Source organism: Glycine soja, chromosome 2 (genome assembly GCF_004193775.1).
Source record: "Glycine soja cultivar W05 chromosome 2, ASM419377v2, whole genome shotgun sequence".
In the NCBI taxonomy this organism is placed as follows: domain Eukaryota; kingdom Viridiplantae; phylum Streptophyta; class Magnoliopsida; order Fabales; family Fabaceae; genus Glycine; species Glycine soja.
This window is the reverse complement of record NC_041003.1, coordinates 40,633,089-40,655,020: the sequence shown is the minus strand read 5'-3', so window position 1 is coordinate 40,655,020 and position 21,932 is coordinate 40,633,089. Positions and strand designations below refer to the sequence as shown.

Sequence of the window (21,932 nt, the reverse complement as noted above, 5' to 3'; positions counted from 1 at the left end):
TAATAATAATATATATTAAAAAAAAATTCAAAAATATATTACATAAGTACTAAACGAATAACAGTAAATTACAAACACATAATAATAATAATAATAATAATAATAATAATAATAATAAGTTACAATCTATTATTAATGTCCGGATATATTTGTATATTTTTATATTTTCAGAGACTAAATTTTATATTTTCATCTTTCAAGGACGCATTTGTCAGCAAAGTCGGAAGACGAAAAGTAAAAAAAAAAAATATGACAAATATGTACTGGCAATCCACATTGACAATCATTTTAGTAACAAATTTGTTCTTCTGTGCCACATAGGCGACTTTATTAACTTAATGGAAGGAAGTTAACGGTAGAATATATTTGTTGTACTTTTTATACTTAAGGATTAAATTTTGTATTTTCATCTTTCAGGAGTGTATTTATTAACAAATTACATATTGAGAGACAAAAATGACTATTTACCAAAAAAAAAAACATATGTAAAAATTTAATTTCCGAAACAGTGATATTTTATTCCGAAAATCAATTTTCATAATGTGTTGTAACGGTTGATGAACATACCTTAACTCTGTTTTTTTTATTTGGCTTCAATAAAACTTTCATCGTCTTATTTTGTTGGATTTGTTTTCCTCTATTTTAAATCATAAATATTTTGTTTTCTTGTATCAGAAAATTCACTATTTTTATCCGATCCTCAATTTTATCAATATTTTATTTCATTCATTTAAAAATATTTGATCATATGTAGTTATTAACTTATTATACTGGTAAACATTAAGGATTTTCAATTATATCTTCCCAAAAATAAAGTAGGTCATCGCTGAATAAAAGAATGATAATGATGTGCCCAAACAAAAACATTGTAATATTAGAAGCCAATGACAAATTAAGAATCTATGAAAGAATAATGCGAGTGGACGAAATCCGTTACATCACTTAAATGAAACGATATTCTATTACAATTAAGAAAAAGCTTTAGAACTAAATAGATACAATTTATAGATTTTTTACCATGCTCACAGAGGACAAGATTAATCACTTACAAAATCACACTTAAAAAGAGAGGAAAAGGATATGGCCATCTTACTCAAAAGAAAAAAAAAATAGAAATGTTAACAACACACTCAAAAGAAAAAAATAAATAAAAATGTTAACAACACACTCTAGCCCACTCTTTAAGTATTACTATTAACTAAAATTTACTGAAAGTTAATAAATTTTATAAATCACTTCTTATTTTATAAGTTTCTCATTATTTTTTAATTTTTAATGAATGTTAATTAACAATAAAAAGTGTTAGGGAGAGAGGGTATTGCTAACTCCTCTGAAAGAAAAGCCCTCCATATTGTCATGTAAATCCGACACCATTTCTAACAACTGAATAATGCTATATTGCTACTCACGCCTGTTTCATTCCAACCACAAATATCACTCATGCACAAGATTAAATAGATTTATGTAATTTATTAAATCAAAAGCTTGTGCAAAGTCAAAAACAACATTCTCTCCTGTGCTTTTAAATCCTGTGACTATATACAACAACATCAGAGAGCAAGAGAAAGAGATATCGCAACGCAACAGCAGCAAAATAAAAAATAAAAATGCGGATAGGTAACCTTTTACTTTGTTTAAAATTTGTACAAAATCGGCCAGAAAGAAAAACACATCTTTTACAACATAATCTGAAAGCTCTTTTACAAAACAAGAGCTGCGACCTGTGTTTGCCATACCCTAGAAGCCCCTGTAAGGGCTGTAAACACCCATGAAAGAGTACTTTATCTATGCTCTGCAGAACTCATTGATTAATCCTCTATGAGGTGGAACATGCTTCCAGTTTAGGAAGCAAACTTCGCCATGCGTCTGCAATACCATTTGCTAGACGTGCCTGACCTTTGGCAAATTCATGGAAAGCAATCCCCATATCTAATGTTTTCTGTTCCTGAAAACGACCCATCTCTTCATTCATTAGTTTCACAATCATCTCAAATGTCTTCGTCGCCTGTTCACTCTCTGCCTTCAACTGCATGGCAAAATCATGCCAGTCAGTCCAGCCAAACAAATTGCAAATATTTTTTTTTTATCAGCAAAGATAATTATATATATATATAGAAGTACCAGAGGTACAAAGATTACAAGTAAGGGTTGTCAAGCAAATGGTTCCAAATCAGAGTAGAGACAGTCTGAAAGGGAACCAAACTGAGTAATTGACCATGAATTGACAGCCAGATACATAATATATCCTATCCAAAGCATACTCTAAGATTAGAGGACCATTGATTATAATGTATTACAAAATGTGGCTCAAAATTTCTGAGCCAAGACCACAACAGAAACAGTGAAGGTTAATATTTAAGCAAACTTGCCTCTTTATATTCATGCTCAGCTTCTGCAACTTTATCAGATCGAATCAGCATGAGCTTGTCACTGCATTGCAAATAATAATAAAGAACATATATATCAGAATATATGACACCAAGAAGTCTTCTAGTGAGGCTTATTTGCATTCACATATGCAGACAAGAGGTTTTGTTCAGGAAAGGGACCTTACGCAATAGTTCATGAATGTTAATTCAGCCATGGAATTGTTACATGAAAAGGAATTATTCTGACAGAGAAATTAAATTTGGCAAATAATAAAAACAGAGAACCAGGAGTATACAGATTAATCTCCTTTAGCTTCATTGTTTCAGCCAGTTCACATTGTCTTCTGAAGGCATTGGCCCTCTCTGCTATTGTTGCCTGTTTCAGAATGTGAAACAAGAGCATTAGATTGAAAGGGAAAAAAAAGGTATAGAAATCCATTTTACACCATTCTTGGAGCTCAGTTGGAGGAGCAGAAATGGTGGGGTTCCCATATCTAAACAATTGTTTTACAAAAGCAGCTGGGATATATAGTTCATGTAAAAAAACACATAATTTTTAATTAAGTTAGACAAATTAGTCATTAAATAATGAAAGAAAACAAGACCAGGACTACCTTAATAGATTGTACCGCACGGACATAATCTTTCAAAGGTTCTTCAAAATTCATCAAGAGCTGATGAGCCTGCTCAACATAGCCATAGTAGGATAGTTTGTTTTCAGCTTTCATCCCTCAACAACATGTATATAGCATCATGCAAGCGCACATGAATAACCAGTGAAATAATGTGCAACAGCAAACACATCAGAATTACCTCCTTTTGCAACTTGGCTGATAAAATCTCTGACTTCATCCCAAGTTCAGAGAATGCTTTTCCAAGAGCATTTCCTTCAGAAGCACCTAGAAGTTTTACTGCTTTTCCAAAATCAGACAGTGATTGCCCCAACTCTGCATGAACATTGTGAATTATGAATTGATCTTGCCAGAAGAGTGGACAAAATGTATAAAAAGAGCACACAACTGTAAAACAGAAAGGACAATAGATACAGAAGACAATAATAAGAACCAAACAAAAATCTTAATTCAATCATACCTCTGTGCCTCTTCACAAGACGGTATGCATGCTTTTGAGCTTCAGCCAAGTGGTTTTCAAGCTCAAAGATGTAATGTTTCATTTTTTCATACTCAGGATCTGATTCTTCTACTGGCTTCTCTTTCCCAAGGACAACATCACTGACTTTAGATTGCACATCCTGTCAAAATTCATATAAACAACGAATAAGAAACCTGGATGGACAGCACACTCAACCAGATAGGTTAGCAATAGCAAATGTCTACAATAGAGGAAAATTGCAATCTTAGAGATTGTTTACATTGGATGTATTCATATCCAAGGAAATGACCCAAGAGTAAAATACTGCAGTAGCAAAATTTCACAATAATGTAGCAAAATGCAACTATCAAGTACTAACAACAGAGTATATTTCAAAGGTGTTTCGAGGACAAAGCTAAAAAAGAGGTAATCTCCAACTATCAGCAACAGTTTCAAGTCAGCTAGCTATCTTTGTCTGAATTTATACTAAAAGAAGAAACTCAGTAGTGACTAGTAACATTCATTTATCCTTTCTGTGTACTTCATTCTAATAGCACCCTCTTTTGATTCTAAAACAAAGATAGTTGAATATGAAACTGAATTTCTAGACTCCATTAGAATAAATAACTCCCTTCCACTATCCCATAGTCTCTACTTTGCCTTTTCAGATATATATATTCATTGAATAGTTTTCTTTTAATGATTTTAAATTTACAAAGTCTAATTCCACACTGCTATTATCAGACTTTCACAATCTTGTTTTCTTGAACTCAATAAAACAAATACTTTGAACTTATTAATTAATGTGCAGGAATTTAAATTACATAATTTATTTTCATTATTTCCAATATATTTTATGCAGACCAATGTGTTTGTAGCTTCTAAAAGGACAAAAAAACAAGGCCTGATTGCTACGATATTCAAGACAGAAAATTAGTGCGATTCAAATTTAAATTACTCATTTGACAGATTTCAACCTAGCAAAAAAACCATCCACATTCCAAACACCATTAGAACATGTCTTACCTTAAAAATCTGCATTAGATCAGCTGGTTTCTTCTTGAATATGCCAGTCTCGTGTGACCTTAATCGTTCCATTGTCTGCATAGTATGTTTAATGAAATCAAGAATAATCCTAGTTCTTTTCCTTCTTAAAAGTCAAATGCGAGAAAAAGAGCAGAAATTGAGCACTTACAAATACAATAGATACACCTACATTGTACATACAAGAGAAAGGGAAAAAAAAACTAAAAGAAAAGAAACAATATTAATAACTCTTGCACATTCCATACTCCAGCATGATCAGGGATTGTAAGGTACTTATGGAATCAGTGACCATAATGCATTATTCGATTTTCTATATATCAATCATTCAATCACTAATATAAGCTACAGAATATGAAATCAAGCATTCCACGGTCAATTAAGGAGACTCACCACCAAACTGAACAATTAATTTAGTCACAAGGGTTAGTTTGAATAGAAGATTTAGACTAAAAAAGTAGTGCAATAACACAGCACAATGATAGAAACAGGAGAAAAAAAAAGTAGAAAGAGCAAAAACATGAATCATTTCTGGAATAGGCACAGCTTCACAGAGGAATAAAGCCTACTGAGAATGAGGCATCACCTCTTCCTCTGCCTGCAAAAACAACCTCAGGTCCTCACTTTGTTGAAGTTCATGATGTGATGCTATCCTATTTACAAATACATCCAATGCTTGCCGCCTCATTTCAATAAATTCAGCACTGAAACGAAATTTCTCTGCAATGGCAAACCAAAAGTGAAGCTCAAATAGAACTTTGGATGGCACAATGTTTCAAGTTTCCATTCAATAAATTAAAATAAGATTTAATTACCCATTTGGTCCCTATAGTTTCCAAACGTATCCAATTTAGTCCCTATAGTTAATAAGTGGTTTTTTTAGTCCCTGTAGTTTCCTTTTAATTCCTAATAAGTCCTTCCATACTCGCAATAAATCAACCTTGATGAGCTCTGGATTTTGCAATAAATCAACCTTAACCTTAACCTGCCTTCCTCCTCTATTAAGGAAGAACACGTCTGGTTTTCAGCTGGTTGCAACAATGGACGACATGGGCCAACGCTTGGTTGAAGCAAACCGCAATCAGTTTTGAGTGGCCGAGAGAAATGAATTGAAAATGTAGAGGGAGTTTTGTGGTGCTGTGCGAGAAGAGCAACAAAACCTAAGATCCTAACAACAATCTTCTAACAGTGTTAAACAATTTTAACGGTAGGGACCTATTGGGAATTAAAAGGTAAACTACAAGGACTAAAAAAGTCACTTATTAACTATAGGGACTAAATTGGATAAGTTTGGAAACTATAGGGACCAAATGGGTAATTAAACCTTAAAATAAAAATGCAACTGTTTATGAAAGGAATTTTGGATGACTATCAACATTCAATTTCAACAATATATCAAGTATACAATGAATATTTTATAAGGATAATGCATGGCTTCTCTAGGACCTCAATCAGCTTAGACTAGCCATATAAGTGATGAAGTCTCATTGTTAATTGAACCACCAACTAAGTACACTGTTAATCGTGCAAACATTCCAGATCACAACATATACAAATAAATAAATTCTGAAAGGAAAGATTTTATTATAACATAGATCAAACAGGAGAACTAAGATACTAATTCAGGCTACTAAGCTCCACCAGAAACCTGAAGGACCATGGAAAATAGACAAGAAATAAAGCAGATGACAAGATACCCCCAAAGTTAAAATTCTTAATAAAAAGAAAAATATGTTAATCTTTTATTGTTTGACAATGTGAAAAGCAGTATGAAAAAATACAGCAGTTTTCCTCAGTCAAGATGTTTCTGTTACAATAATTGAAAAGGCAACAAAAATTCTGAAAAATAACATAAGCAGGAAGATAGAGCATTGAACAAGTATCAAGGTAGCATCAGCATAAGAATTCCAATTACAGTAGCTACCTTCAAACTATTATTAAACACTAAAGAAAGAGTCCTGCTAGATGTTACCTACAGCACTTTTCTCTGGAAGAGGGGGAATGAAAATGCCTTTGTACTTCTCAAAAAGGCGATCACGTAACCAGACAAAGTCACTGTAACGTCGGATGACAATCTTCTCAGGTCCTTGGTATTCAGGAAAATTTGTCTGCCAAATTGTTTCAGGTGGTTAGATGAACAAGGAAGATGTTTAAAGTGAAACATCTCCCCCGTTTAGAAGTATACATCTTATTAAATGCTTCCAATTACTTAAAGAGCAAGTATTTGTGTGCAAGGTTGTCAAACTAGAGAGTTTACTTAATATAAAAATAATATTAAAATACCTAAAATATACTTCCAAATCCCAAAATCATACTGTAAACTTTGCAAGATTACTCTGAAATATACTGCCAATTCCCAAGATTTTAAATGTTGAAATTAATACTCCCAATATTTCAGCATTTCTCAGACATGAAAATATACTTCAAGTCAAGACAAATAACACCTTATACAGTAGAGAGAGATGAAACAGACAAAAGTCAGACTTGTGGTTTGCAGCTCCTAGTTGCTGCTCTGCTTGAACAGAGAAAAGTCAGGGAACCGTGAGAACGGAAGAGAGACAGCGAGAATAGAGACGGGAGATAGAGAAAATAGACCTTCAATGGATGATGATCAGAAGAGATGGAAGTTGAATCAAAGGAGCCTTCACTGAAACGGAGATGGAATCACGAGAGATATTGAAGGCTGAAGCAATGTTTTTGGGTGTTGTGAACCAGATGGAAATTTCTAGAGATAAGAGAACTAAGATGCCTTAACGTTTTCTGTCTAAACACAGCTCGGAATGGCCCCAAACGCATGTCACTTTGGGTAAGTTTTTTTTCCCCAAATGCACTTGCCAACTCACACCTAAAATCGCAAGTTTGAGCAATTTCGCACAAGCTCGCTAGAGTTTACCCAAGCCCACCGGAAACAAGTTTGCTTGCGAGTTGAACAGATTAATGGCTTCAAACTCATAAACTCATCCAATTTTACAAATTCACTCGCAAATTTGACAACCTTGCTTGTGTGTGTGTTTCCCATGTAATAAATGCTTTATTTCCAAAAGAAAAAACTTTATTCTTTTGTTTCCTTCATTACTATAGCATTGAAAGTTTATAAATACCTGCCTAATGAATTTCATATAGATCATTTAAAGTGATAGATAACATTTACAAAAGTGTAGACTCAAGCAAAATAAGAATCAAAGCAACAGGGCATTTAGAATAATAACATTTTGAGACATGATTTCAGCTAATAAAAAATTGCCCATCATCCTAAAGAATTAAACCTTCTCCGCTTCAGGAAAACCAAAAGCAATTTTTTTTCCTAAAGCTCTTTGTTCCATTCAGTCAGTACTACAAAGCAGTAACCAAACTAGAGCTCACATCATCAACCAACAAGCACAATCCATCTTAATTCATAATTGCAACTGGTCTGGCCCTTTCCCCTCGACCATGCATTTAGGAGCCACACCCAAACCTTTGGAATATTCTACTTCTACCACACTCATGATTTGGAATCTCAAATCTCAAATCACCGACGATTATTCGCACTTTAAGGAAGGATACTTGCCCATACAGGTAATACGGGAGAGCGAGAGAAGGATCCCTATTAAAGGTGGTATAGCACTATTAGCACACACCCCAGGCACACACAATTCTTTCATTCTTTCCTCATATGGAAACTTCCTATTAACTTTGAACATCCAAATACCTTTTCCTAATACCCACTCTAATGCTAAAAAAAAGTCCAACACAACACTCTCGGGGACTGCAATCAGTTATAGGGAGCAAAGGAGAAGCTCTATGAACTACCCTCAGCAGCAACAGGAGAATGAACCACAACAACAACCAAGCATAAATGCACATCACCATTCACTAAAGCCATCAATTTCTCTAAATCACAATGCAACAATTCCAATCATCACAATCCTTCGGAAACGGATCGCTACTTAACTACATTCACTGAAAACAAATCGATGACTCCAGAAAATCTAATCGCGGCACGAATATCAATGCATCAATCATCGAAAAATCCCCCAAACTAAACGTCACTCATTCCTCGGCAAAAATCAATAACGCAAAACCCCAAGATTCCACGATCTCGTCGTCCACACTCTTCGAAATTAACAACCGCGGTCGAAGTTGAGTTGAAGCGAAACTCCAGCGACCTCCGTCAACACGCAAAATTCAAAACTCGACTTAGATTGAACGAGAAACTTCCAAACCAAAAACAAATAAGTAAATAACAGAGAGTGAAAGAAAAGAAATGTAAGCAAGTGAACGATTGCAATACTTTGGTGATGACGCGGTAGGAGATATAGGCTTGGACGCCATTGCCGAGCTTAACGGGATCGGTGACGGAGACGGAGAGAAAAGGTTGCGACGACGAAGACGGAGATCTAGGGCTCTGCGACGAACCGGAGAGAGTTCTCTGCTGTTGTTGTTCCATACCGCAAAGTAACCGTCAACATGCAAACACACAAAAGAAAAAGGTTGAGAAGAAAGAAAGAAAAGAGTGTGAGGGTGGTGGTGCTCGGTATTTGTGAATTAGAGCGGGGGCAGAATTGTAATTACCGGGGGGTTCATGTTCATGGTCGTTTTGGGGGCCAGCGAGTGTCGCAGTGGCACCGCAGAAAAACGTGGTTTGCTGAAGAGAAGAGAGTGAAACTGGTTGCCGCTTGGGGAGTTGGATTGGCCGGCTACACTATTCGATCGGGCCCACGGTGGGTGGCGGGGCGGGTACATGCGCGGGTCAACTTGTCCTATTTTTACGCATACTCTATCTCCAAATAAAATAAATACTACTCATGTTTTCTTTTCTTAAAAAAAAAAAAAATGGTTGAACTGTAGCTCATACTTGAATAAAAAAATACTGATATTTAATTCGTTTAAATATGTTTTTTATATATACAATATATTTTTTCAATTTATTATTAATAAATATTTTTTTATTTTATTATCTGATATTTTCAAACTTTAACTTTTTATATTTATTATCATCATTGATAATGTAATAATTTATTAACTAGTTATATCATTATTTAATGGATTAAGACTCATCATAAACTTATTTAATTTAAGTGTTTGAAGAGTTTCAAGCTTACTATTCAATAATAAAAAGATATTTAAAATATAACATTATAATTTATTTTTTTATTTGTGTTCAGCCGAGATTTCGACTCTGAAATGATATCTCGTCCGAGCAATGTTGTTTGGAGACTACAGTACTTTTTTTCCATCGTTTGACTACAACCAAACAAAAAACAATCAAATATTCTTTTACTTTTCCTTTCTTCGGGAATCAGTCCGTCCAAAATCATATGAAACAAACGAACCATCAAGCTCTTAATAATTATGATAAGTGATAAAGATCGATGGCAATGAAGAATTTGTTAAGCTCAAGTTTAACAGAAGTCGATACGAGTATAATTTGTTTTTTTCCCTATATATATAAATGCTCGTTTTAATTTTTTTAAGTTTAATCATAAGTGAATTTACAATCATAGATTAACTTTAATGTTATATTAATATCATATAAATTTAATTAAAAATACTTGTAAATATAAACTAGAGTTAAATCATGTTAATTAATACGGCGGGAAGAAATTTTGATAATTTGCATAAGCCATTAAGTTTAAATTTCATTATCATCATTATATTTATATATGCCAAAAAAAAATATTTTGAATAAAAAAATCTCTTTTCTTAAACACATAGCCTTAACTTTTTATCAGATTTTTTAAAATATTGTTAAAATGATTCTAATCATTAGGTTTGGTGCTAAACTTTTATATATATATATTTATGTTTGAAAATAATTTTATTCAAATTGAGTAGAATTATTTAGAACTAGATATCATGAATTAAATTATAACAATTATGTCACGGTTAAACATATGTCCGGTGATTATATTATGTGTGTGTGTGATGTATCATATGAGAATAATTATCTTATATGAGAATGAGAATAATTAATATTAATCATTAGATTAAAAAATTTAAAATTCAAATTAAAATCTCATTAACAATAAAATCAATCTATGTATGATCTATTAAACAAAAAATTAAATATCCTAAAAATTAATTTATGATGTCTTAAAATATCTTTAACTTATTATTACCATGATCATTGTTTATCGTCATGAACATTTATATCACAATTTTAATGATCATCACCGCAATCATTATCATGATCGTTAATTGTCGCTATCACCAACATAATTATTGTTGTCGTTAGTGTCATCACTAACACTGGTAGTGGTGACAATAGCGACAACGACGGTGGTCATGACAATAATAGTGACGATGTAAATTAAATCTTTAAGATATTTAATTTTTTGTTTGATATATCTTATAAAAATTTTATAGTTAAATGAGTATTTAATTTAAATTTAAAATGTTTTAATTTTAATCTGACGGTTAAGATTAATTATTCTTATTCTCACATGAAATGGTCATTGTCATGTGAAACAGTAGTATATATATATATATATATATATATATATATATATATATATATATATATATATATAATATTTATTTTTTAATTAAAATTTATAGTAATATATAAACTAATTATTAATTAAAATGCACAATGAATTAATATGTTTTAATGTATAAATTCTGGGTTTTTAATGAATAACTTGTGATATTAACAATTTCTTTTAAAAACTATTGAAACTTAATTTAAAAATAAATATAAAAGAGAGTATATTGAAAAAGTATTAAAAAAATTAAGAAAGTCAAGTATAAATATTAAGACAAAATAAAAGTAATTTGATATGGTTAAGAAATATTTTTTTTACTAATTGTGAGAGTAGTGCTTGAAATGTATATTTAAAGGAGAGATAAAAAAAATATTAAAATGATCAGAAAAAAAACTAACTATCATTCTCTAAAATCTAAATTATTCTCTAGAGCGGCTTTTTTTTTCCTGAATTTCTCTAGAATGATTTAATTATTACACAAGTTGAATAATTCTTTTACTTTTATTTGAAAATCCGTTTGAGCTGTTTTGAAGCGATAAGTAATCATTTTTTCCGGGTCAAATAAATATCCCAACAAAAATAAAAATAGATGAGATTTTAAATCCGTTTGAGATAAATCACATAAGAACCATCAGATAAAAAAATTGATTTAGATTAATTAAAGAGATTTTAAATTTAAGTCATAAATATATAATTAGGTTAAATATGTAAAAAAATAATTTGTCAGTACTCGTAGAAGGCTCAGAATTGTCTCTGACAAAGGATACATACTATCTATAAATAAATAAATAAATAAATAAGAACGAAAATTAAGATTATTTTGATGGCTAAAGAGTGAAGAAAACGGGTCGCCCCATTTGACATGTTTGGGTACCCGATAGTGAGCTGGGCAATACTCCGATCCGATAGCATTACGTGGGAGTTTTCGACCAATAAGGTTTTACCTCTGACGTATTTGATGATGAGGTGTCACGGGCTCACACTCTGCATGTTGCGTTCAATCTCTGTATATGTATTTTTATTTTTTTACTTTTAATAATTCTATTTTTTTACAATATTTTTCTATTAATCCTATTATTTTATATGGAAAATATTAAATACATTTTATATGTTAATATATTAAGTATATTTATTTTGTATTCATATTTTCCTTATAAATAATAGAAATATGTATAAAAGAATTTATAAAAAAAAATATCGTTATTCTTATACTAGACTTCTAACTGTACAACTAGAGAATCAATTTACTTGGCAACTACCTCTTTTTAACTTGGTGCATTCTTCACGTGTTAGAAAGAGACGGAAAAATAAATAACGATACACCTGATATACTTTTTATTAAAACAAAAGAAAATAAACAAAAATATTTTTAAAAATAAATTTTAATTTTTTTTTTTACTTTTTACTTGTTTTTTTCTTCTAGAGCGAACAGATAATGTACACTAGATTCAATAAATGTTTAATTTTCTACTTTTCTGTAATAACTGCAATTATTATCTTATTAAGCATAAGCATGAAATAGTAATTTAAATATAATTTAATTTTATTAAACTGTAATGTTGGTATATTTGAATTAGAAATTACACTACCATTTAATGTTTTAAATCGTATTCATTCTTTGTTTTTTTAGGATCATTCTTTGTTATTTGATTGTTGGTATATGATATATGAGTGACTATGTAAATTTTAAATAAGACTTGTGATTTATGTTTTATCTAAAAAATTGACAAACTTACCACCATTCAAAGTTCTTGTTAAAAAATATATTCTCAGCAGTTATTAAGAATGATGTCAATACAAACAACTTATTTAAAGATGTTATATTTTTAATATATAGTTGTTTATAGAAAGAAAAAAAGCTTTTATCAATCAATTGAATTATATTTTTTTATAATAAACATAATGTTATTATTTTTCTTTGTGAAGTCTCAACTTGTATGATACAAATGAATGAATTGTTGTTTCTTGATGTTATTTTTATAGGCTTTAACAAATTATCTACTGTGAGATCTATGTCTGCACCAAATAATTATTATCAACCGTTTGTCATTTACGTCAGGGTGATAGCTTGTTGATAAAAGACTATTCAAGGAGAAAAAAATTGGTTTAGGTGGACTCAACATAGATAACCAATCACTAGATTAGCCAATTTTAGAATAAATTTTATTTTCATTTTTAATTCTATTTTTAGGTCTATTTTTTTACTTGTTATGGACTTCTATATTTTATTGTTATTGTTATTTGTAAGTCTTTCAATTATTAGATTAGTTATTAAGTTTTGGGCCTAATTTAGGATTATTTGTGGGAGGTATAAATATACTCCTTAAACAATTTTGAGAAATTTTATATTAGACCATAGTTAACAAAGTGTCTCTCTTATTTTTGTGTGAAACCTTATGTTCTTATTAAAGAATGAATTTCATTCTTTGTAACAAATAATCTTGCAAGAGATTTTGACGTTATTCTTTCCATCTCATTTTCTAATCCTAGTTTTCCTTTTTCACACTCCTTAAAAAATTTTGAGAAATTTCATATTAGACCATAGTTAACAAAGTGTCTCTCTTGTTTTTGTGTGAAACCTTATGTTCTTATTAAAGAATGAATCTCATTTTCTAATCCTAGTTTTCCTTTTTTATTTTCTCCAAATTCAGAGAGTCCCAAATAGATTTCATAGTTTGCAAATGGTAAAAATTGGATCCACAAATTAGGGTTCAATCAAGGAGAGATAGAAGAGACAAAGGTATAATATTTTTTGCGATTTTATGTTCCACTACTTTCAAATAATTTTGTCGTTGATGATATTTTTTTGTTTTTGTCTTTGTACACTTGAAATTCAAATGCTAGAATCATTTCACAGCATACATCATGAACATAAATTCAAATATACAAATGTTCAATGAGCAAATCACCCTCGAAATGTTTTCACGTGCAAACAAACTATTTAGATGTTATTCAACATAATATAAATCATTGTGTAAGTTAGTTATGTCATTTTGAACATGTAGAGGCACTCAGTACATGAGTACTAATTTTCACAAACCATAACAACGCATTGGACGCTTAAATTAAAAAGTTCCATTGCCTTTAGACAATAACTTGTAAAAGTATCGGGATATGGATTTTTACCATATTATATCAAGTATGTTTTAATTCACTTCACATAAATCATTAGTCCATCAACAATTTATATTTTTATTATCATCGAAATTATAAGTATATTGGATCGTCCAAATAACGTATTAATCCGTTTAGATCTAACAATAATATGTGTATGATTTATATTGTTTATCCAACCATCAAACATTATTGCTACTTTTTTATTAAAATATTTGTTGTGGATTAATATTAATCAATAATTATTATATTATATTTTAATATCATTGATCGACAATTTGAGATAATATAATTATCATATGTATATTACGAATATTTTGATGAGATTAAGATTGACCTTCTAATGGGTTTGATTTATCATTAGTATATAGCCCATTTGAAAGGTCCCTACATGCTACTAGGGGATTATAAATTTGTTATCCCATTTAGCAAATTTACATTATATGATTGTCTCTCTCTTAGTCACATTCTCTTTAATAGTTCCTTGGAAAGTGGGCAAAATTGTCTCTCGAGTAATTAAGGATTTCTATCGTCAAGTTATGCTCATGGGAATGAATGTGAATTCAAGTTAGTCTTCAATAATCTTCTATATTTTATCATTATACTCATATGCTATAATTTGTATCTATAGACATTGTCTTATAATTTTTAATCCATTGGTCTCAGAGCCAATTTAGTCACATTTTATAGTCTTCAATAATCTTCTATATTTTATCATTATACTCATATGCTATAATTTGTATCTATAGACATTGTCTTATAATTTTTCATCCATTGGTCTCAGAGCCAATTTAGTTACATTTTATAGTTGTGAATTGTGTAGCCCTATAATTTTAATTTCTTCACTCTTATTCATGAAATTAAAATGAGTAGTTCTATTGATTTAATTATTTAATTCAGTATGCAATAAAAACAATTAAAGTCCCTTTTCTTTTCAAATTTCTTTGTTAGAAAAATGTTTATATTTTTTGTATCAAATTTGAAATTACTTAAGGACTTTTGTTCCTTGTTATTATTGCAATAGATAAAATTTCATGAATGATTTTTAGAGGATTAAAAGATTTTATTTTCTCACGAAATCTAAATTGCCCCATACTTTTGAATCTAATTACTTCCATGTGGATACTTGTTTTTTAAATTAGTTTAGGGCTTTTATAGAACCAAGGATTTTGTACAAAACCCATTAAAAAAATGGAAGATTTCATTCACTATTTTGAGAGAATTTTGCAAAAAACGGTTACGGGGTTGTTCGTGAAAACATGTTTCCTTTCTTCCCCGATTTCTCCTTCATTTGTTAATGATTTGTGAAATTGATTGAGGGCTTTTGTATATTGATGGATTTTGAATAAAACCCATTTCAGAACATGTATTTTTGTTTAAAAAAATGAGAGAATAATTGCAAAATTACTAGTCGTCAAACTATCACACTAAACATGATGTGCTTTCTTTTTTTTTTTTTATCCAGATTTCTCCCTTCGTGCTCAACGATTTGAAAAACAGATGAGGGATTTTCTTCCTCTTTCAAGGATGATTAAAACGAGACCCTATTCGCCCATTTTTGTTGCCGAAGTAGGGAGGTCTAATTGAATATCTTTTGTAGGTCAAAACGACCTGTTTTGGACAGTTTTGAGTAAGAAAGATGAGTTTCTATGAAGCCCACTTACACAATTCAGGGATTTGGGTAGAGAAGGAGTGGTTCGCTAAAATGGATTTTGTGTGGTGGAGCCTATTTAGAGTTCTGATTTTGTTCTTGATTTTGCATTGTGAGTTGCTTTGAGAGTGATTGATTTATTGTAGTTAATGGGGTTTGGGGGATGTTTGGTGTTTGAGATGTTATTGGGATTGGTTGTTTATAGGATGATGGCTCCAAGCTAGGGTTCCACAAGAAGCACAAGGTTAGGGACATGGCCCTCTACGATTTGGGCCATTGATAATTCCTTTATTTTTTTGTTTATTAATTAATTTAATCAAACATTAAGAAATAACTACATTTATGTTTTAATAAATGCATATTAAATGTGCCTCATCGACAATAACATAATAGTCAACCCATAGAAATTAATGAAACTATCAAAATTGTGAAATTTGAAAACTAGGGACCAAATGTTGCCATAAAATTTCAGGGGGATCAAAATCGTAAATTGAAAAATTAGAGGGACCAAAATTGCAATTAATCTTAATAAAAATAATATTTATTTTGTGAATTAAAGGATGCAGTTGTGCATTATTTAAAATATTTTATGTCAAACTAATCCAAAGGCTGGAGTAAATTCTCTATTGTCTTATTGTTAAAGTGTTCACTTGTTAAATATTTTTGAAGATGTCTATGTGAAAAACTCTTGAAAGTAATTACAAACCATATCATTCATGTATTTTATATAAAATTAGGTTTGAAGTAAGAAAAAAAGAAATCAGATAAGTAAGAAAAAAAAGAAATTAGATATGTTTCCTTTAAGCATAAAAAAGATTTGTTTCCTTTTTTGTTTTTTGCTTTAATTGATTCGGGTGGTTTTTAGCCAAACAAAAATGTGATTTAAATTTTGATATAGATATTAATGATTTTAAAAACCATCACAAATCATATTTACTGAACATGTCATCACTTGACAAAGGAATCCTAATGACAGAGACTCAAAACAAAGTTTTTAGTTTATGAGGGATCAAACACTTTTATTTTTGTTAGGGACCTAAAACAAATTTTAGCCTATTATAAATAAATACTTATCTAACATACAGTTAAAACAACTCAAGTATTCATCAAGATTTATGTTAAACTACTTGACCAATTTACTAATTTTCTTCTTAAGTATTGAAATTATTCATAAAATATCAACTAATCACAATTAATTCCTTCTAATAAACCAATTTACTAGTTTTAAAATATTCATAACTAATCCCTCTAAAAATTATATTTTTTTTTCCAAAAATGTCTCTTTCAAATTTTTATTTTTATCAGTTACCTATTTTTTTGGTAAATATTATTCTTGGACAAATTTGTATCTCTCCACGTATAATTTTTTTACTTGAAAATTGAAACCCTCCACATCCTCCAAATTTGTTAACATTGAAACCTCTTTTACCACCCTTTAAAATTTGTGTATGTTGAACCCCTGCTCCACTTAACACTTTAACTTTTTTTTAACTCTTTAAAACCCCACCCTTTAAATTTTGTTCACAATAAAAAATCTTCTCGACTCCTATTACAACGTCATCGATCATATGTATAACCTAATTTGCCTTTACCCTTTTCTCCTACCTGACAATTTTACTACTCAATACCTATTTACGTTCTACAACTTTACCCTTTCCTCATTCTACTAGAAAATTCCAAACCACGAAAAGTAAGTAACAAAGGCATTGAGGCAAAAAGAATGACCAAAATAAAACATTCAACCACATAGTCACACACCAACAAAGGAGTGAAAAATAAAGGAGATAAAGATACTTACGAACTTAGAAGAATCTTCTAGAGAGTGTGACAAAGTTAATGTACAAGGAGAATTGGAGGATGAGTGTTGTTGCCCTTTGCCGATTTGGAATTTCCACTATGGAGAAGCACCAAAGTTTGGTCACAAGCTCATTGGAGAACAAATGTAGTAAAATATATGTTCATGACTCTTAGGAATGTTTGTGTGGTAAAAAAAGTACATGATTCAAGTCCGCAATTAAATTTGTGCTCTGGAGAATCTTTAGTTTTTCACCAAAAATGGAATTGAATAAACTTACGGTGTTAAGTAGGTTGATGGGTTGAAAACCTCAACCCACCCCTAAAAAAGGGCAAAATTAGGTTTGTCCACATGGGTTTGATCCATTTTATCACTCTTATTTGCATATAGTAATCTCATACTACTAGCTTACAAGGACCGTTCCAATCTCAGTAGAATTCTTTATTGAAAATCACACAAAAAATCACCAAATATTCATTTATTTGTATTTTTCAACATGGTAAATTTAATTCCTTCTATAATTATTTTGAATCACTTAGAATCATACATTTAAGAAAATCCCGATGTTATAGGTTTGATTAACAAAATTTCAACTTGCAATTGATCTAATCCAACCTATTCAATATATTTTGTTAGCTTATAGTTGGTCGACATGAAAGAATCATGCTAGTTTTAATTGTCACCTTTAATTTTGGAGATGAATAGCATTTTTTTGTTTAAGGTCATTGCTAGGCATGCATTTTTTGTGTTTTTTTCCTAGTTAGATAACGAAAATGTTAATGATTTAAACGTTGAGAAATGAAATAGTATTGCAAAATGAGATGACTATTCAAAATAGAAAAAAATTGATCAAAAAAAAAATGAGATGACTATTTGGATGCCAACTTTCTTTATGAGTAGATAAATTAACATTGACTATGATTGATTTTTAGTAACTGGGATTAAGGGTCTTGCAATGCAAACAAAGTCAAGTTTTTTCAAAGAACTTAAAAATTTAGTAAGAGAAAGAATCCCATCAATCACCAAATAAGAATTATTGATTTTTTTATTGATTAGGCCTCGTTCAGGTTGGTTGCAATTTTCTAATTTTTGGTTTTCAAATGTAATTTTCAAAATAAAATGCATTTGAAAAAAATGGAGTTGAATTGTTTTTTAATTCAATTTGAAAATAGTTTTACATTTATTATCAAAACCAAGAAACAAAAGTTTTGTGAATTTAATTTTTAGTTTTAAAAACCACATTCCAACCACCAGCACCATACCGTCACTGTCACCTCCACCATTATCACCTCCATCATTTCACCATCACTATCACATGTTGCCTTTGCCGCCTCCACCATCACCACACCGCCGTCACTGCTACCACCACCACCACCATTTTTGCCGCCAACATTTTGTTGCCTCCATCGTTGTTATTGTTGTCACCACCACCATTTCACCAATGTTATCGCCACTACCATTGCGAGCATCGCTGTCGCCACCACCATTCCATCGCCATGATTTCACCACCTTCGTCATTGCCACTAGTCCACCCCATCATCACCCATAATTTTAAAAATCAAACCAATGATTGACCTGGTCAAGATATTGGATCTAGGTCAATAATCGAACCAGTGGGTCACTAATTGACCTGCATGATACGATCTTAATTTATTAAAAAATTAAATTTTATACCCAACCTTAAGTGACCCGCATGACTCAACGCATTTCCTTCCTTGGGCGTAACTCAATTCGGGTTAGTGGGTCACTGGTTTAATCGCAAACCCGATCGGGTCGTACCGGGTTGCACTAGGTTTAATGTATGGTCGATCCAATAGTCAACTCGACCCAACCATACCTCTGGGTCGCGGTCAAACGGGTCCGATCGATCAAGTCATCCTGTGTTCTAAAATACAGTCATCATCATTCCATTGCTACTATTGCCACCATCACCATTCCACCACCACTGCCACCATCACCATTCCACCACCACTGCCACCATCGTTACCGTCACTATCGAACCGCCACCATCATTGTCGTCACTCCTGCCTTGGTACCTTTGCCACTATCATTATTTTATAGTAGAGCGAAATAAGATAAAAAAATTGACTCATTTTATTTATCTTCAATTTATAACATCTTTTTAAAAACTAAAAACAAAGAATAAACCAAAACAAAAAAATGATGTTGATTTTTAAAAATTTCAAAACTGAAAACGAGAAACCACCTCAAACGGGGCCTTAGTTTTCGAACATGTTTGCATTGCCGTTTGAAATCTGGCAACGTGAAGTCCTATACACTTCCATTGCTGAAGTAAGAATGAGTATGCTTTTGTAAACTGTTAACTCGTTGACAAATGTACTAAATGTCCAAGTAATGAAGACTCAGAAGTCTAAGTGTCGATTTCCATAGGGACTTTGTTTTGTACTTGTGTTGAATAATTTCCAATTTATAAGAGAAAAAGATAAGATGAGGTATAAAAGATAACTTTAAAAGAACAAAGTATAAAATAATAACTATTACTAGAAAACAAAAGAAATAATAGGGAATTCAATGGGATGAGAATGTTAGGACCTAGCATGTCTTATTTGCCTAAGATGTATTATTTGTGATTTTTCTCTATCAATCAGATGAATTTATCCTACCCACATCTATTATAATACTTGCTCCTGATGTCTCACGATGACACACCTATTTTACCTATCTATCTCCTAAATGTCTTTGCAAAGAATCAATAGATAAAATGCATGAAGTTCTAATTCTAAATGCTTGCTTTGATGCATGGGCATAATGCAATTACTCTATGTCTAGCAATGATTTTATTAAGATACCACTTCCTTTTAGTTCTATTAGAAATTACCCTCTGTCGAACGACTAATTGCTAAAAAGATGCATGCAAAACCTTCCTTGTTTTTCTATTAAGGATTACCCTCTGTCGAGCACCTAACCCCCAAAGATGATGCAAAGATGAATGATGCATGAAATTAAAAGTAAGAAAGGATAATAGGAAAGAAAACATCTGTTTGCATTGATAAATATGAAGTGTACAATACATCTTTTGGTTTTTTAGGCCTGTCAGACCCTAACTAAGGATTTAGCCTCTCATAACCATAAGGGGCCTTACACTAGCAAAAGGGTATAAGAACTGATGGAGGATGATAACTGCTAAATAATTGTATTTTGATAATATAAAATAAGGCAAAATTATCTTTAAAAATAATTATTTAGCAGTTATTTGCGCTTAAATATTAAAGAATTGATGTTTTGTTGAATTTTGGCTGCAAATATAAAAACTGGAGGTGTAACAAGCAAAAAGGGCAGAAAAATTGAAGAAAAGAAGAAAATTTGAAGGAGGCCCAGCCCAATACGCGCGCTCAACACGCTTCACGGGCTAAGCGGGCCAGGAAGTACACGCGCTAAGCGCGGGTGTCGCGCTAAGCGCGCCTACGAAGGCCCAAAGCCCACTTCAGCAGCTATAAATAGAGAGTCAGTCCAAGGGAAAAAAGAGACCACAACAGACCCCCCTCTCCTAGGGGTTTCATTCACTCCCTTCCTTTCTTTTACCCCTCTTCTCATTTTAAAGCCCTCAATGGCCATGAGTGACTAAACCCTTAGTTTGGGCCTGGCAGGCCTAAAAAGCCAATGATGTATGATGCACTCTTCATTATTTATCAATGCAATACCAGACTTTTCTTTCCTATTTTCTTTCTTATTTATCTTGTATCTTAGTCTTTATTTTCTGTTAGGGTTTAGTCCACTCGGGAGAGGGTAAAGCCTAATTAAGGGTAAGAAATGAATGCTTGAATATGTTTTAAGGGTTAGTCCACTCGGGAGAGGGTAACGCTTAATAGAACAATCAAAGAAAAGAAATCATAGGGTTAGCATTGCTAGGCATAGAATGATAACCCAATGCCCATGCTTTAGCAAACATCTAGAATTTAATCTTAATGCACCTTAGTTATTGAGTCTTTGCAAAGGGCATTTGGAAGATATGTAATTAAGGTAGGCTTGTCATCGTGAGGCATCAGGGGCACGTAAATGAATAAATGTGGGTAGGATAGAATCACTTGAATTGGTAAAGAAAAAATCATAAACTCATACATCCTAGGCAGACAAGGCAAGTCAGTTTCTAATCTTTTATCTTTTTCTTTATCTTTTAATCTTATTTTTAATTATTTTATCTTTTCCTTTATCTTCTAATTTTATCTTGAAATCTTTTATCTTATTTATTATCTTTCTTTATCTTTTATTTTAAATTTCTTATCTCTTGCTTGAAAAATTGGATTTGCATTAATCTAAGTACAAACAAAGTCCCTGTGGATTCGACACTCGGACTTCCGAGTACTTTACTACTTGTGACAATTTAGTACACTTGCCAACGAGTTAACAGAGGAGAAGAGATGGAAAAATGGAATAGAAAA

At 31.4% G+C, this 21,932-nt stretch overlaps 1 protein-coding gene across 2 annotated transcripts; it reads right to left on the bottom strand.

Annotated features, from left to right (window-relative positions):
• Nucleotides 1-1,450: 1,450 nt before the first annotated feature.
• On the bottom strand, nt 1,451-9,245 carry LOC114394122 (sorting nexin 1-like). Of its 2 annotated transcripts, XM_028355701.1 has the most exons (11): nt 9,060-9,245; nt 8,779-8,919; nt 6,478-6,613; nt 5,092-5,225; nt 4,488-4,562; nt 3,462-3,621; nt 3,183-3,316; nt 2,984-3,052; nt 2,666-2,745; nt 2,370-2,430; nt 1,451-2,026 (listed from the first exon to the last, which is right to left on the bottom strand). In XM_028355701.1, exons 1-11 carry the CDS (start codon nt 9,228-9,230, stop codon nt 1,817-1,819), a joined length of 1,371 nt encoding a protein of 456 aa, XP_028211502.1. In that variant the 5' UTR covers nt 9,231-9,245; the 3' UTR covers nt 1,451-1,816. The 2 variants fall into 2 exon arrangements, with proteins under 2 accessions (XP_028211502.1, XP_028211512.1); XM_028355711.1 differs by lacking the exon at nt 9,060-9,245 and having other exon boundaries at nt 8,779-8,993.
• Nucleotides 9,246-21,932: the final 12,687 nt, after the last annotated feature.